General features: G+C 45.5%; 1 protein-coding gene and 1 long non-coding RNA gene across 2 annotated transcripts in view; one reads left to right on the plus strand and one right to left on the minus strand.

Annotated features, from left to right (window-relative positions):
* CNNM3 (cyclin and CBS domain divalent metal cation transport mediator 3) overlaps window positions 1–3473 on the minus strand; it is a 54141-nt gene extending 50668 nt beyond the window's left edge. The window contains exon 1 of the mRNA XM_081960759.1: window positions 2017–3473. Coding sequence (XP_081816885.1) covers window positions 2017–3400 — 1384 coding nt within the window. The 5' untranslated portion in view covers window positions 3401–3473. The remainder of the gene's footprint in view (window positions 1–2016) is intronic.
* Window positions 1–18512, plus strand: part of LOC309396083 — a 171433-nt gene that overhangs the window by 21038 nt on the left and 131883 nt on the right. The window lies entirely within an intron of this gene.

An 18512-nucleotide genomic window follows, 5' to 3' on the forward strand; every position in this document is an offset into this window, starting at 1 on the left:
GGGTCAAGCTATTCTCCAAAGCACCCGAACACCAGACAAGCAATAATGGATGGAAACTGACCAAGGAAAGATTCAACCTAGAAATAAGGAGGAATTTCCTGACAGGGAGAGCAATCAACCTATGGAACAGAAGTTGCCTTCGGAAGTTGTGGGAGCCCTCATTACTGGAAGCTTTCAAGAAGAGACTGGACTGCCATTGGTCAGAAATGGTATATAGGGTCTCCTGCTTGAGCTAGATGACCTATAAGGTCCCTTCCAACTCTGTTAATCTGTCATTCCTGGACCACTTTAAACAGGGTAAGAGTCTAGTTCATGAGACAGGATGCTACAAACAGTGGAGGGACAGGGAAGAAGGAAGGCAATTTCAAAATTAGACCAAAATTTCTTGCTTCCCCCCACCAGAGTTCTAGAGAAGTCAAAATCTTGGATAATCTTTTGCACACTTTAGGTTTGTTCTAGGAAATTCAAATGATTATTTTTTAAAGAGGAGAACAAGGCAATGATAACTTTCATTACTTCAGGAAAAAGTTGTCTTGATTTGTTGTTTTCAATATGGAATCGCAGAGTTCAGTTTTAAAAAAAACCTCAAAAGAATGTGCTCAAAACAGAAAATGTGAGCAGTTAGTGCTGAACTGGGACCATAAAGATCTCAATTCAAATTCCCCACTCTGTACTGAAGTTCATTGGGTAACTCTGGGTCAGACGTGGACTGTAAAAGCATAACCTCAACAGAGCTATTCTGAGAATGAAATGATTGGCACATCACACATGCAGTTTTGAGCTGTGAGAACGAGAGAATAAACATGTGCGCAACGAACGCAGGCATGAACAGATTTTGCAGGAGAAGTTCAACAACATTCTGCGAGTGGAGGGAAAAAAATCAGGGGCAATAAGCAAATTACTTTTGAAAGCTATCTTCAGGGGAATGTTTGTTCATCATCCCTGATCAACTTGCTGGATAAGCTTCAAAACAAACTTTCAGAATAGTTTGATTACCAACCGTCTCTTATATAGCCAGAGGCTCACCAAGATTGATATCATCTCAATGTTGTTGTTTATCTTTAAAAAAAAAACCTGGACAAGCAACCAATCTATGACAACAATCTATTGGCAAATCTGTGTATGCCTTGCCAATTGCACAGTGGCAGATAGGACAGTGGTCACGTCATTGCCCAGAGGATAATTGGTTTCCCTCTCCCCTCTTTGGAAGAGCTTGATAGCTCTCACTGACTTAAGGACGTTCAAAACTTCCTTAAAGATCCATCTCATCCTGGGCACCTTTTTTTTTAACTATTACCATCTGGCAGCCGGTACAGGTTAATAAAAACAAAGACAAATAGGCTGAAAAACAGCTTCTATTCAGAGCAACTATATTGAATTCTACTGCATAAAGGTAAAGGTTACCTTTGCACATATGTGCTAGTTGTTCCCAACTCTATGGGGTGGTGCTCATCTCCGTTTCAAAGCCAAAAAGCCAGCGCTGTCCGTAGACATCTCTGTGGTCATGTGGCCGACATGACTAGACGCTGTTACCTTCCCACCAAAGGTGGCTCCTATTTTTCCACTTGCAGTTTTCACATGCTTTCTAACAGCTAGATTAGCAGAAGCTGGGACAAGTAATGGGAGCTCACTTCATTACGCAGCGCTAGGGATTTGAACCGCCAAACTGCCAACCTTTCTGATTGACAAGCTCAGCGTCTTAGCCAGTGAGCCACCGTGTCTGACGGTACAGGACAATAAAAACAAGGACAAATTGGCTGAAAAACAGCTTTTTTCCCAGGACAGTAACAATATTGAATTATATGGTATAGTGCAATATTAATGCAACATCAGGGCTTTTCAATTCAATTGTGTAGAATGTGAAGGATGTGTGTTTGTGTTTGATTTTTATAGTTACAATGCACACTGAAAATGGTGTTTAATTTCATTGTACAAGGCGCAACGACAACCAAGTAAACTAAACGAATCTACTATCTGCCCAGTGTCTGCTGTGAAAATATAAATACGCATACTTACCTCTTTTGAACTCCTCCAACACAGCATCCAGCTTGGTGTCATTGAAGACAAAGTGCAGCGGGTGATTGTAGAACTTGATGATGGTGCTCAGAGGGGTGCAGTCATCTGGGTCCACCAAGGCCAAGTCCTTGACATACAGCATGTCCACCAAGTTGGTCCGCTCATCCTCGTACACCGGGATGCGGGTGTAACCGCTCTGCATGATGGTGGACATGTTGTTGAAATCCAGCACGGCATCGGCATTCAGCATGAAGCACTCGTCCAGTGGCGTCAGTACGTCCTCCACCGTCTTGTTCCGCAGGGCCCCCTTGCTGAACTCCTCCCGCACAAACTCGTTGTAAGGGTCGCTGTTGCGCACCATGTCCAGGATCTTCTCCCGCAAGAGATAAGTGCTGCTCTCATGCCGCAGGGCCAGCTCCAGCACCCGGCTCAGCGGCAGCGAGATGGGGAAGGTCAGCAGCATGAAGAACTGGGTCAGCCACAGGCCCCGCGGTGCCAGCCACAGACCCCAGCGGGAACTCACAGCGAATGGCAGCACCTCCGCCAGCAGGAAGGACAAGGCGGCCACGCCGAGGATGGCCGGGGCCAGTGCCCCCACAGCCCGGTAGAAAAGCACGGCGACGGCAGCTTGAGCTAAGGCACTCACCAGCAGCAGGGAGCACAGAACGAAAGGGCCCCGGTGGCGCACGGGCTCCAGCGCCTTGGAGGCCCCGCGCTCGGCCTCGGAGCCGCAGTCCCGCAGCACGTAGAGCTCGGCCGGGTCCAGCCACAGGGTGCTGAGCTGCAAGGCGCGCAGTAGGGCCAGGAGGGCCAGCAGGAGGGCCACCAGGGTGCCCAGCAGCCAGGGCGGTATTGGCGGGGGCCACACTTCGGCCGACAACCGAGGCCCTCCACCTTCGTCCTCCGTCACGAGGATGGCGTCTCCGGGGGCTGCGGCAGTCCAGGGGCGGCCGGGCCCCGCAGGGGTGCAGAGGCGGTAGCGGCCCCAGGGGCCCCCAGGGGCCACACGCACTGTCAGCAGGCCTGCGTGCTCGCTGGCCGGCAGGATGTGGTGGGCCAGGACCTGCGGGGCCCCCGAGGAGGAAGGGTCCCCCGGGGCCCCCGCGCAGGGCGCCTCCTCGGCCACGAAGGCCCCCCAGGGCCAGCTGCGGTTGTGCAGCCCGGTGCCATAGAGGCGCAGGCGGAAGGTGGCCCCCGGCGGGGCCCGCACCAGGCCCCCCAAGGCCGAGGCGCCGTCCTCCAGGCGGAAGCCCAGCACTCGCGGGCAGGGCGGGCAGGGCCCCGAGGGGTCCCCGGGCTCAGGCTCCTCCGCGCCGTCCCGGAGCGCGCAGACCGCGGCAGCCCAGCCGCAGAGGAGAGCCAGCCAGCCGACGCCGCCCGCCATCGCCGGAGGGGCAGCGGAGGGCGAAGGAGGAGACCAGGAGCGGCAGCAGCAGCAGCGACCGACACCGGAGGAGCCCCGAGGGGGAGTGGACGGAGCGCGCGAGGTCAGCTGACTCCCCTCCGAGCGCCGCCGAACTTGCCTGCGGAGGATGGGCCAATGGACGCGCCCGGCCGCCGCGGCTCAGCCAATGGGGACAGGCGGGGGCGTGGCCGGCGCGGCGGGGCACGGGCTCAAGTTCGGTGGCGCCGCGGTATAAACAAGGCGGAGGGGAGGGGGAGAGGAGGGAGATGGGGTTTAAAGGGGACGCGGGCCCGCCGTTGTCCGCATGGCGGGGGGGTGAGAGGGGGCGGGGGGAGAGAGGCAAGGGGCCAGCTGAGGAGTTGGAGGGGAGGAGGAAGAGGAAGAGTGGGATGACCAAGCTGCCTCTTGCAGCTCGTCTTTAAGGGAGCTGGCTGGGTAAATGTGAATTAGCAGCTTAGTCGAGAGGAGGAGGAGGAGAACGAGAGGAGGAGGAGGAGAGGAGGGGAAGAGAAGGAGGAGGAGGAGAACAAGAGAAGGAGGAGGGGGAAGAGGAGGAGAATAAGAGGAGGAGGAGAGGTGGTGGAAGAGGCAGAGGAGAAGTGGAGGGGGAGGAGAAGAAGAAAAGAAGACCAGAAGTATGAGAGGAGGAGGAGAAGAAGAGGAGGAGGAGAGGGGGAGGAGGAAGAGAAATAGAAAAGAGGAGAAGAAAAGAAGAAGAGGGAGGAGGAGGAGATGAAGAAGGAGAGAAGAGGAGGAAGAAGGAGAAGAGGGAGGAGGAGGAGGAGGAGTTGAAGAGGAAGGAGAGAAGAGGAAGGAGAAGAAGAAGGAGAGAAGAAGAAGAATTCTATGAACCACCAGCTTATCTGGTACTTAAGCACAAGGAAACAACAGCCAACACTTTTATTGTCACTTTGAATATCTATGGAGATTCTCCGTCTTCCAGGTCGTGGTTGTCCCAAAGGTGCTTTTTTTTTTCAAGAGGCAACTGGGCTTTCTGGTTTTTCTTTTGAAGACGTTTCGCTTCTCTTCCAAGAAGCTTCACATGATCCCCTTTTGCGATCTTCTGACCAACAACGTCAATGGTGCAGCCGGATTCCCTTAACAACCGTGTCGCTAGCTTAACCACTGCAGTGATTCACTTAAGAACTATGGCAAGAAAAGTCGTAAAATGGAGCCAAACTCACTTAACAAATGTCTCACTTAATAACAGAAATTTGGGGCCCAATTGTGTTCATAAATCTAGGACTACCTGTATCCTCCTGTCTAAGGGGTTGTGAAAATATCTACAGACCCCTCACGTAGTGGACATGAATTGTTTCAACTTCTACCCTCAAAACGACACTATAGAGCACCGCACACCAGAACAACTAGACACAAGGATGGCTTTTTCCCGAATGCCCTTACTCTGCTAAACAACTAATTCCCTCAACACTGTCAAACTATTTACTAAGGCTGCCTTACTATTACTATTAGTCTTCTCATCGTTCTTATCCCCCATCTCCTCCTACTTACAACTGCATGACTGTAACTTTGTTGCTTGCATCCCTACAATTTATATTGATTGTTTCCTGATTGCTTATTTGTGCCCTATGACTATGATTAAGTGTTGTACCTTATGATTCGTGACGAATGTATCTTGTCTTTTTATGTACACTGAGAGCATCTGCACCAAAGACAAATTCCTTGTGTGTCCAATCACACTTGGCCAATAAAGAATTCTAATCTAGTCTAGTTACTATATTCTATTCTATTCTATTCTACTATTTTCTATTCTATTTCACTCTATTCTATTCTATTCTATTCTACTATCTTCTATTCTATTTCACTCTATTCTATTCTATTCTACTATCTTCTATTCTATTTATTCTATTCTACTATATTCTATTCTAGTCTATTTATTCTATTCTATTTTCTATTCTACTATATTCTATTCTAGTCTATTTATTCTAGTCTACTATTTTCTATATCTACTATATTCTATATTCTATTCTATTTATTCTATTCTACTATTTTCTATTCTATTCTACTATTTTCTATTCTATTCTATTTTCTTCTCCTTATTACCCCTAGAAGCAAAGCATACTCTTGTGCAAAGTTTTACTCATCCCAACAGCATATCATGAATATAATTAGGCTAGATGTTCAAACAATAAGTATAATGCCTAAAGCTTCATTACCCCAGTACATTATACCTTTCTTAGTGGAGTCAATAAGCTTTTTCTTAACTGTGCCTTAAAACCAAGAAACCTTTCTAAGCATATCCCTGTCCTCCCCTTGCTACTCTGCCCAGTTTATAAAGCATAGGAAGACCAATATATATCTTTATGGATAATGCATGCCCACAGGGTCTTAGCAACCGGGATTATTTGGTGCAAAAGGGAAACATTGATGTTTGACTCACAAATATGACTGAAGAAACTTTGCAAAGGCAATCATGTACAATAACAGACAATGAACTTATTGAACAGTTTTTTCATAATTTTTATTCAAATTGTTCTGACCGAGGCTTCCCAAGAGCATGAAACAAACTATTTGTCCTGGCAAGAAAAAAACTTTTATTAATTGACTGTGAATTCTGCTCGTTCACATCCAGCCAAGTCTTTCGAGGGAGGATTTACAGTCACAGACCTTATCTGCCTTGGAGAGCTGCCAGGCGGATATCTGCAAAACTTGGCAAGGAGTCTTGGAGTGTCACAAGCCAATTAAGCAAACTAATTGTCTCCTGCAAACTCCACTCCCCATTTGCTCCTCTTATTATTTCCTCTGGGAGAGCCATTCATCATAGACTTGTGGCCTTCTTCCCAAGTCGACCCCTGTTCTTTAGCTCTTTCCTTCGTCTGCCAACTCTGCGCATGCACACACTGGGAACAGGCTCCAGCTGTTCATCTGCCTCACTGATGTCTGACTCCAAAGGCAACTGATAACTTACATATGGCCCTCGCCCCCTCTCTGCCTCCGACACAGAGCCCTCATCAGAGCCTTCCCCAGATCCAGGACTGGCCAATCTTCCTCCCCGAATGAGCTGCCAACTCCGCTGGTTGCTGGTGGGCCACAACACAAATTTGTATTAAAAGCAGGAAATCGATATGTTTAAAATAAATGAATATGTTTCAAGACAACAGTTACCTAAACTATCACAAGCCCAGTGGCTAGTTATGGACAACCTGATAACTGCTTTTGAGATATCAGAAGCTATTTAAAAAATGAGGCAAGGAAAAGCCCCAGGCCCAGGTGGTCTCACAAGCCAATACTCTAATTGTTTCCAGAATGAACTACTTCAACCATTAAAGGAGACAATGAATGATATACTACAGGAGACAATGAATGATATACTACAGGGGGAAAATAAACAACTTGGAAATAGTGCTATCAATCTTGAAAGTCGGAACTGTTTTGTCTTTCATCGAGGTTAACGGCTCTGCTCCAAGAAACAAGATAGAATTTTCTATAAATGGTTTGCAAGGTCACTTTATTGTTTTCATTTCCAGATAATACAAGCCGGGGGGGGGGGGGTGGAATAAACCAAAACAGGAGAATCAACAGAAGTAGCTCCTCTCCCAGATCTAGAGATGCAAAATTGGAGGCCCACTGAGCTTCCCAGAGGATCGTATATGCTCCCCCCCCCCAAAGTTTGTCACTTTATTGAAAGGATTCAACTGCAATGATATTTGAGTTCCGTCAGATTTAGGGCTTGTTGTGACCATGCACAACTCTGAAGCACGCCTAAAACAGGTGTGCCTCCCAGCTTGATGCCCCTTTGGAATAAGGTAAAGGTACAGGTTTCCCTTGCACGTATGTGCTAGTCATTCCTGACTCTAGGGGGTGGTGCTCATCTCTGTTTCAAAGCCGAAGAGCCAGCACTGCCTGAAGACGTCTCCATGGTCATGTGGCTGGCACGACTAAATGCCGAAAGCACCTGAAATGGTGTTACCTTCCCACTAAAGATGGTCCCTATTTTTCTACTTGCATTTTTTACGTGCTTTTGAACTGCTAGGTTGGCAGAAGCTGGGACAAGTAACAGGAGCTCACTCCATTAGGCACTAGGGATTCGAACTGCCAAACTGCCGACCTCTCTGATCAACAGGTTCAGCGTCGTACCCACTGAGCCACCACGTCCCTTTAGTTTGTAACAGAGACAACAATTTAGTTCTTGATTTATATTTCAATTTATACAGCCACCTCTTTCAAACTCATGACCCTTGGCTGCGAACAGCAGATAGAATCAGGGTCAAATAGTGAAATTTACCTATATATGGACAATGGGTGACCAAGTCAAAACCAAAACCACAGTTTTGATATAGTAATGAAATTCTCCTCAGTTACAATAAATAATGGCTGTGGAAAGCTGAGAGTCATAGAAAATCTAGTCTAGTGAGAAGAAGGACCAGGGGAGACATGATAGCAGTGTTCCATTATCTAAAGGGCTTCCATAAAGAAGAGAGAGTCAAGCTATTCTCCAAAGCACCTGAAGGCAGATAAGAAGCAATGGATGGAAATTAATCTAGGCAAGTGAAAAGAAGGATTAAGGGAGACATGATAGCAGTGTTTCAATATTTGAGGGGTTGCCACAAAGAAGAGGGAGTCAAGCTATTCTCCAAAACACCTGAAGGCAGGACAAGAAGCAACGGATGGAAATAAATCAAGGAGAGAAGCACCCTGGAACTAAGGAGAAATTTCCTAACAGTGAGAACAATTAACTAGTGCAGGGGCTGGCAACCTTAACCACTCAAAGAGCCATTCGGACCAGTTTTCCACAGAAAATAAAACACTGGGAGCCATGCCTATTTCCTGAGCGGCCACAGGAATAGCTGTAGTTGAATTAAATGTTCTTTTTTTCTTCTGAAACTTTCCTTTTCTCGGATTTATCCATGGTTGGCCTACCTGGGGTCGAAAAACTCAATAAATTACATGCCGGCAAGTATCACACATTGGCAGTTGTGACACATATTTTGAGCAACAGGGAGCCACAGCAGAGAGATGAAAGAGCTACATGCGGCTCCAGAGCTGCAGGTTGCTGACCCCTGAACTAGTGGAAGAGCTTGCCTTCAGAAACTGGATGCTTTTAAGAAGAGAATGGACCACCACTTGTCCAGAATGGTGTAGGGTCTTCTGCTTGAGCAGGAAGTTGGATTAGAAAACCTCCAAGGTCCCTTCCAACTGCTGTCATTCTGTTCTGAAAAGATTTGTACTTTCTAGCTGAAGATTTGCAAGCAGGATATGGAATGCTTCCTCAGTTAATTGCCCCAGTGTGGTATTAACTCCGATGCTTGAACTTCCCTTGAACTGTTGCATCCGTTTTCCTTGGAAATTCTAAAACTCCTTTAGATCTTCCACATGCGAAGGAAGCATTTTATCTCTAGGCTTTATCCTTTCTGTGGAGTCCTTGATGCTCTTTGGCCTTGGCAGTTTGCTTGCAGATGGTTCATTACCCAACTAAGTAATGTCATCAGTCAGTGCTAGCGAGGATGAGGTTTGCTGCCTGTTTATACGTAGTAGCTTGTCAGTGTTGGTGGAGTATGGTTTAATCCTTCATACCATAATTTCTTAACTATGGTATTCTGTTTGTTTTCAAGCAGAAAAACATTGTAATGCTATATTACAGTCATCCAGAGGTTTAGCTGGATTTTGAATTTTAATAGGAGGCATTTTGTCCACCTATTAAAATCTTCCCGAGTACCTGGGATAGGCAAACGAGGTGAGAGATATCATTGCAAGATATAAGCTATTTCAAGTAAATCTGCCTGTTAGCAATTGACCGACGATTATTTTGTCAATGCCGATGTATTGTTAAAGGCATGTTAGATCCAGGTCTATGAAGATGACTCCGATGCTTGTAAGGGTGGAAGGAAAAGAAGAGGACAGTCAGATGCAAAGTGGAGGGATTCAAGTTACGTGTTATATAATGATATAATGGACACCATTGGAAGACCTAAAGGGACCAGGTGGTGTCCTAGAGAAAATGGAACTGATAACACATGATCAATCAGCAAGACCAAGTTCTCCTAGACCCCATATGGAGGTGGTTGATTAACACGGATCCCACCTGCTCCTCATTCTGCTTCTTTCTCTTCATCTTTTTATTGAGCTGTGAAGTTACTTGTATCAGCTTCTGCCAACTTAGCAGTTCGAAAGCATGTACAAAGTACAAGTAGAAAAATAGGGACCACCTTTGGTGGGAAAGGAACAGCGTTCCGTGCACCTTTGGTGTTGAGTCATGCTGGCCACATGACCACGGAGACGTCTTTAGACAGCGCTGGCTCTTCGGCTTTGAAATGGAGATGAGCACCGCCCCCTAGAATCAAGAACAACTAGTACACTTGTGCGAGGGGAACCTTTACCTGCGTATGTGTGTGTATGTAAACGATACAAAAAAAGAAAATGAAATGTAATAACTAGGAGTAGTAAGATTATGTTTATTTTTATTGAAATGTATGATATCCAGGTGCCACACCATTCACGCGTTGATATGTATAAATAATATAAAATAAAAATTGGATTGGAAAAAAAAACATTTATAAAACATTTATAATCTGTGTCCTTCTTGTCTGCGTCAAATGCTATCGTTGCTCGCCCGCCACTCTCTCGACTCTGTTTTTAGCTGTTGCTTGGGGAAAATGCGGTCTGGGCCCTAGCCACAAATTACAGGTGGAAGCCAATTTGCGAAGATGGTTAATTTGCCATTATCAAGTTACCTTTGACTTTAATTGACTGCGGAGAGGGTATTTCAAACAGCAGGGGAAAGATAAATCCACCATGGATAAAACATGCATCAATCAACTGGAAAACAATGGACACACCTGGGAGTACCCATATCCTCAAGCTAAGGAAAAAAAATCTATACTATGATAATCAGAAGCTATGCAAAGTGGGTTTATTGATTTGTTTGAAGTAGGGATTTGTCCAGCATAGAATTACATTGCAGGGCTGTCTTTTGTAAAAACAACAACTGTCCCCCCCCCCCCCCCCCCGAAAGAATCACTGCAGAAATTTGCAATCATTGGCTGAGGTCAGGCGAACCTGAGCCCATTTTTTGGTATCTTTGGATTAGCCTGATTAGATAATGTCCTGGTTTCAAACAACGCATTGATCCATGGAATTGCTCCGGTAATCCCATTGCCTGCATTCACACAGCATACCACATCCGCTCTTAAATTGATTAGAGTTAGCTCAGCTGTGTTTCCCCCCCCCCACTTGCTTGAATGTCTTTTGATTGTTTTAACGGTTTTATAATTTTAGAATGGTAAAGCGCCCCGAGCCACTTGGTTGAAACCTACAGAAACGGGCTCCTCAAACTACAGCCCACCGAAGCCATTAATCCAACCCACGTGGGACCATGAGATTGCCCCGCCCACATCACCCTGCTTACCCACTGGCTCCCACTCGCCTTCTGGATGCCAAAAATGGGATGCACAGAGGCCCCTAGAGGTCAAAACCGGGCCTGTTTTTGGCCTCCCCGGCCTCCAGATTGGGGGGCAGAAGACACACACACACACACACACACAAACAAGTCCCTCATGCACACCCAAGGCAGTCACATCCCTTCCCTAACCTGCTTTCCACCTGCAGGAGAATAACAAATTAAAATTTAATTCTTGTATATTATTTGGACTGCTAAATTTGCCACATCCACCCAGTCCCAGGGTGGACCACATAGCAATGCCCACCCAGCTTGTCCTCCCACTTCCCCAACAGTCTGAGGGACTGTGAATTGCCTGGCCCCCCCACCGGGTTTAAAAAGTTTGAGGACCCCTGCTATAGGAATGGAATGAATGAATGAATTGAATTGGCTAAGTGCACCGAGTTACAAATAGCAATAGGATTTAGACTGACTGTATTTTTCCAAAAATAATATCGGGTCTTATATTATTTTTGCTCCGAAGGACTCATTAGGGCTTATTTTCTGGTTAGTTCTTATTTGGGAGGGGGGAAATACAATACAATACAATAGCAGAGTTGGAAGGGACTTTGGAGGTATTCTAGTCCAACCCCCTGCCTAGGCAGGAAACCCTGTACCGTTTCAGACAAATGGCTATCCAACATCTTCTTAAAGACTTGGAGGTGCCTTGGAGAATAGTTTGACTCCCTCTTCTTTGTGGCAACCCTTGAGATATTGGAACACTGCTATCATGTCTCCCCTGGTCCTTCTTTCCATTAAAATAGACATCCCCAGTTCCTGCAACCGTTCTTCATATGTTTTAGCCTCCAGTCCCCTAATCCTCTTTGTTGCTCTTCTCTGCATTCTTTCTAGAGTCTTCACATCTTTTTTACATCATGGCAACCAAAAATGGATGCAATATTCCAAGTGTGGCCTTACCAAGGCATTATAAAATGGTATTAACACTTCACGTGATCTTGATTCTATCCTTCTGTTTATGCAGCCTAGAACTATATTGGCTTTTTTTTGCTGCACACAATATGCTACTAAATGTGTCTGTCTAGCTAACAATCTTAACTGGGGCTTATTTTTGGGGTAGGCCTTATATTACAAGCATCCTGAAAAATCATCCTAGGGTTTATTTTCTAATTGGGTCTTATTTTGGGGAAAACACAGTATATACCGCTTCACAGTGCTTAACAGCCCTCTCTAAGTGGTTTACAGAGTCAGCCTATTGTCCCCCAACAATCTGGGTCCTCATTTGACCCACCTCGGAAGGATGGAAGGCTGAGTCAACCTTGAGCCCATCAGGATCGAACTGCTGGCAGTGGGCAGAGTTAGCCTACAATGCTGCATTGGAACCACTGGGAAGAAAGAAAGAAAGGAAGGAAGGAAGGAAGGAAGGAAGGAAGGAAGGAAGGAAGGAAGGAAGGAAGGAAGGAATAGGCATACCACTTCACAATGCTTTTACAGCCCACTCTAAGTGCCTTAGAGTGAGCCTGTTGCCCCCCAACAATCTGGCTCCTCATTTTACTGACTTTGGAAGGGCGGAAGGCTGAGTCAACCTTGGGCCAGTCAGGATTGAACTCCTGGCAGTGGGCAGAGTTAGCCTGCGATGCTGCATTCTAACCATGGCGCCACCATAGCTCTTGGCCTAGTGGCCTAATCACCTTTTGCCTGGGGGGTGGGGGGAGAGCCAAGCCAGATTTCAGCCCCTTTGCTTTTCCATGGAGTCCTTGGTGCTCTCTGAACTTGGTTTTTCCCCCAAGACATTTCAATAACAAACCGGGTAACATCAGCACTGATGGTGTTACCTAGTTGGGTAATGAAATGTCTGCAAGACAACCAAGCTCAGAGAGCACCAAGGACCCCACAGTTCACCCTTGAGCTACAAATAATCTCTTCGGCCTGTATTGATGCAGAAGTCGTCACTTCTAACCCTCTTGGAAACCTGGAGTAACCATTACCCTCTGCTTTCCTTGAGCAATTTCGGCACGAGCTAAACAAGTTATGACTAGAAAGAACATGTTAAAGTTCTGTGCCACCGCCACCGCTTACAGGCGCACAACCCACAAAATTACATGTTACAGCAAAGAAAATCTATATCTGATTATCCATGCAATAACTGCAGCTAGAATTGTGTTTGCGCAGAACTGGGAAAGTGAAGAGATTCCTACAGAGGAGAGTGTGATTAGGAAAATATTAGAATGTGCGAGAAATGAATAGATTAACACTGACAGTCAAAGAGAAAGAAGAAACAGATTATTATACTATATGGCAATCATTTTACTGATGGTTACCAATGTTGTTGTATTTAAATACAATGACAATAAAGATTATACTTATAGAATAAATATAAGAATCAGAAATAAACGTAGATGAGTAAAATATAGAAAATGTATTAATAGAGCTAATAGAGTTAATAGAATTAAATAAATCAAGAAGAGGATTGATATAGTATTAGGTACTTAAAAGGATTGATATTAAGCTAAGAATAGATTAAATAATGAATATGATTGTAAATTTTAACCGTTATAGCACAAAACATTTGTACCCAGATGACACACTGTTTAATGGAAGATGGACTGTTTGTATCAAAATAAAAAAGTGTGTTTGTGTTGCATTTGTGCTGATAAATAAAGAAAGGGTTAGGGTTTTCTGCCTGGAAGCCTCCTAGGGTAAAGCTGAAAGGCAAAAGGGAAGCAGTATGCTCCCTCCCATATTTGGGCATACCAGGTGCTTTGACATAACATATACAAACATACATACATACATACATACATACATACATACATACATACATACATACACACACATATAGAATTAACATATGTTTGGCTAACTTGTGGCTGTGTCATTTGTGCTGATGCCACAGAATGGTGTGTGGACAAAAAGAAACTAAAAAAGAAGTTAAAAATAGGTGAGGCTGGGAAAGAATGAGGTGTATTTGAGTTCATTCCTGTGCACTGAAAAATAAATCCATTTACTTCTTCATTCAGGTGGAGTCGTAGTACCACTTTACAAAGCCTTAGCATGGCCACACTTGAAATACTGCCTCCAGTTTTGGTCGCCACAATATAAAAAAATGCTGAGACTCTAGAAAGAGTGCAGAGAAGAGCAACCAGGATGATTAGGGGCCTGGAGGCTAAAACATAGGAAGAACGGTTGCAGGAACTGGGCCTGGCTAGTCTGATGAAAAGGACTGGAGGTGACGTGGTAGCAGTGTTACAATATCTCAGGGGCTGCCCCAAAGAAGAGGAAGTCAAACTATTCTCCAGAGCACGAGGGCAGGAAGAGAAGCAATGGGTGGAAACTAATCAAGGAGAGAAGCAACCTAGAACTAAGGGGGAATTTCCTGACAGTGAGAACAATTAACCAGTGGAACGGCTTGCCACCAGAATTTGTGGGTGCCCCATCACTGGAGGTTTTCAAGAAGAGACTGGATAGCCACTTATCTGGAATGGCATAGACTCTTCTGCATGTGTTGGGAGTTGGACTAGATGACCTCCAAGGTCCCATCCAACTCTGTTATTTTGTGTTCCGTGTTTTACTCTTTGGTCATAGTTCATTTTAATATTGAAAATGTTTTAATTTTCTCATTCAGATTTAATTTGGTTATCAATCTTCCAAGGGATGCAAATTGCAAGGTTGCTAATTGACCGGTGGGGGGGGGGGGGAGTTCACACAGGTTTTTGCTTTGCTTTTTGTTTTTTTAAAATCTGGCTTTAACGGCAAATGAAGATTCATGCTAATGATGATTGCATAAAGTGGCCAGCTTAAAACCCTTTGGTGGGCAAGACAATTCCTCCTTTGGATGCCAGCTATCAGGAAGGAAGTTTCTGCTAGCTCCCAATTCCTGGGATAATTATAATTATAAAACAGGTGAGGCTGAGAAAGAAAAGGAAAAAAAAAAACATATTTCCACCACTCTTCAATTTAGTATCATTTATTTTATCTTTCTTTTACAGCGTCTCTCCCCACCAAGGGAGCTAGAATCTTAAAGCTTAGTGTTTGCATTTTAAAATCAGAAACAAAAGACAATAAATTACATTAGGTCACCCACAAAGGGGCAAAGGTTGAAAAACCACTGTGCTTTCCGTAGGAATAATAATGTCAATCATTTTAAAAAGGGAAAGAGAGATTCCACACACAACGAAAAATGTTTAATGGTCAGACAAAAAAAAGCTACATTCAAAGGAAACACACGTATCGTCCAATTAAAGCTGTTTGAAAGAGCAAAAGTCCACTTTTAATATCCCTGCGAGGGAGAAAGGAATTACGGATTGAGTCCATCCCTGGTTGTACGTCCAGCTACCTCTCCTGCATAGTTGGTTTGTTTTAAGTTGCAAAGGAAGTTGCCTTCCTCCTAAATTCCAGAATCAAGTAGTGATAGAGCCAAACCCCAATGAAGCCCAAATTCTGCTCAGCCAACTTCATGTAGCAAGGATGGCAACGGAGTCTGGCAGAGGAATGAGAAGGAACAGAGGTTACCTTTTCCCCCAGAAGTTCTTAAAAAAAAGAAAGAAAACAGAATCCTGCATCTAGAAAAGATCTTAATTCAACACAACAAACACAAACACGCACACACACACCCTCCCTTTCTTAGGACTTTGTGGACTTCAACTCCCCAGAATTCTCCAGCCAGCATGGGGGATTCTGGGAGTTGAAGTCCCCAGGCCTTAAAAGTGGCCAAGGTTAGACATCCCTACTTCTAGGTCAGGGGTCTCCAAACTTGGCAACTTTAAGACTTGTGGACCTCACCTCCCAGAATTCCCCAGCCAGCAGAGCTGGCTGGGGAATTCTGGGAGTTGAAGTTCACAAGTCTTAAAGTTGCCAAGTTTGGATACCCCTGTTCTAGGTGGTTTGTCTGCCTCAACGTCCAGACATGGCATTGGGCGTTGGAAGCTCGCCTCACCTGCTTCAGACAGGAAGCAATTCGGGTTAGTGCGAAAGCTCCTTGGCAGAGAATACAAATTGGCTGAAGAGGTAGCCTGAGGGTTGAAGTGGAATTGAGCATCACTGCTTCCTCCTCACCTAACTGTTTTAGGAATGTATGCTGCAAAAGGGGTAGAGCCTAACCCTGTGATGGCGAGCCTATGGCACGTGTGCCAGAGGAGGCATGAAGAGCCCTTTCCGTGGGCACGCGTGCCGGCGGCAGCTGGTCTTCTGGTTGCTGGCATGCACATGCACGCTGGCCAGCTGGTCTTCACGGGCGCTGGAGCACTGGAAAACGGCCCAACAAATGGCGCAAAACAAGGCCATTTTCAGACCGTTTTTGGCCAAAAAAACCAGCCAAAAAAGCTCTTTTTCGGGCTGTTATCAGGCCATTTCAGGCTGAAAAATGGCCTGAAAATGATCCAAAAACAGCCCAGAAAAACAGAAATGTGCACGCCGGCCAACTGGTCTTCAGGGCTTTGGTGCCCTGGTGTGCGCATGCATTCACATGCACACACGTTCGGGTTTGGCCACTCAGTGCGGAAAGGTTTGCACTAACCTGGCCTAACCTGACAGCTGGCCATCGTGCTCAGGTCCAGCGACTATTAAGGGCAGGACTAATTTGCTGAGTGGAATTTCTGACTTCAGGCTTGGCTTGTGGGAAAACTATAACCATGTTTACACTTCCATATGTTCACCATGGAAAATGGGACATATTCTGAACTTGGCTTTCAACCTGAATGCAAGTCGGGCGAGATATCTGCCCTAAACCAAGGGGCAATTTTAGGAGGACCGCTGCTTCCCAATTATTCATGCACCCACTGGTTCTCCTCTCTGGTTTCTCCAAGCTAAAGAGCAAAACTCCCACAGATGAGGCTCCCCATAGGCAGAGCCTGACCGAGACCATTTTTCCTTACGCCGATGTGCAGAGGGGCTTCCTTGTGACAAACTCATGCTAACGAAGCACCCCTATTTCCTCCTGCTGCACCATTAGACCCATAAATCCTCCTTCAATAGAAACTTCAGCTGGGTGCAAAATGGGCAACCTACCTTCTCTTGCTTATCTTCAGATTGCCAAGAAGGCAACTTCAGGCTGTCATCCTTGTTAGTTTCCCCCCTCCCCCCCATCCTGGTGTCGTCTGGCCCTGTTAAAAAGGAGAACTTTCAACGTCTCCAAGAACGGAGATGGAAATTCTCAATGTTGTAACTCCAGCTGATTTTGGGGAGGGTGGGGAAGATGCCAGAAAAAGCATATTTCTCCACACCCAAATCAAATCTCCTAGGGAATCTCTCCTTTAATGGAAGTTGTGCAAATGGGCAGCATGAACCGCCATCGCTAAAATGCATAGTATTTATAAGCTCTATATCCGTGATGGCAAACCTATGGCACGGGTGACAGAAGTGGCACGCAAGCTCTCTCTGTGGGCACCTGTGCCATCCCCATCTGCTATTCTGGTTGCTGGAACGCACATGCGCACTGTCCAGCTGGTCTTCGTGGGTGCCAGAGCACCAGAAAACGGCCTGAAAAACTGCCAGAAAGCCCCTTTTCGTGCTGTTTTCAGGCCATTTTTTCAGGCAGTTTCAGGCTGTTTTTGGCTGAAAAACGGGTTGAAAATGGCCTGAAAACGGCCCCCGAAAGCAGGCATGCGCACACTGGCCAGCTGGTTTTCAGGTTTCTGGTGCTCCAGTCCATGTGCACATGCATGCGTGTTTGGGTATGGTTCCCCGGTGCCAAAAAGGTTTGCCATTACTGCTCTATATAATAGACTTAATTTAAAAAACTTCCCCTCGTCTAGATGCAAAACTCAAAAAAAGAATCCCCCCAAATCCCCTCCCCTTTGCAATGTTGTCCTGCCCACAGCAGCCCCGGATGCTTCAAATTTCCCCGTCCTGGTTTTTTTTTTTTTCTACATAGCAAACTGAAGCCTTTTTTCCCTGGGTGCTTCGGAGCTGCACTGGGCCTAAAAGAGTTTTCCTGTTGTGTCGTATATCGATTTGCAGGTATCTCTCGTACGGATACAGAGGCTGCAATGTGATCCTGAGTTAGGAAATAAAAACCAGCACGCCAAATTAACCATGATACAAGAGAGAGAGAGAGAGGGAGAGGGAGGGGGAGGGGGAGGGGGAGGGAGAGAGCAAAATCTACCATCTGTCTCTCTGCCTGAGTTCCTGCACGAGAAACACCTGAAGAAGGAATCGCACAGAGATGCGACGGGGAACCTCAGGGCCATAGGAGGTACGTCAAGCTGGGTAGAGTATTCCCCGTAACACACCATTCTGTTGTGCAAGATGTCATTATTAATCTTTAAACCTTTCCCTTTACGTAGAAAACATCTCAAGTTTTAATCCCTTTAACATTGATCAAACTTCACTCAGAACTTGATGAGGCGCTGGAGAATACACACTTCTGCAATATATTCAGAAAGTGCCATGAATCTTTAAACAAGGTGCCACCATGTTCTTCATTATTTTAATTTTCTTAATTCTTAATTGCGTTCTTAATTATCTAGAGGTTACTAATCACTCAGGTGATATAATAGTTGGCATCCATTAGCATGGTTGTAGCATTATGACTCATGTAGTATTATTAGTGTGCTTTTTCCTTCCTTTGTGAGATGACAAGGGTGTCCCAAAGTACGGTAGGATGAGCAGGAAACGACACTCTTGAAGTCAACTGGAAAGAAGAAAAGGGGGCTAAATCATTTAATTCAGTTCCATGATTTCCATGGCCCAACTTCCTTGATCTCAACAAGTTAAAACAGGGGTCAAATTTGGTGATGC

Source organism: Natrix helvetica (assembly GCF_964273705.1).
Source record: "Natrix helvetica genome assembly, chromosome: 8".
Taxonomy (NCBI): domain Eukaryota; kingdom Metazoa; phylum Chordata; class Lepidosauria; order Squamata; family Natricidae; genus Natrix; species Natrix helvetica.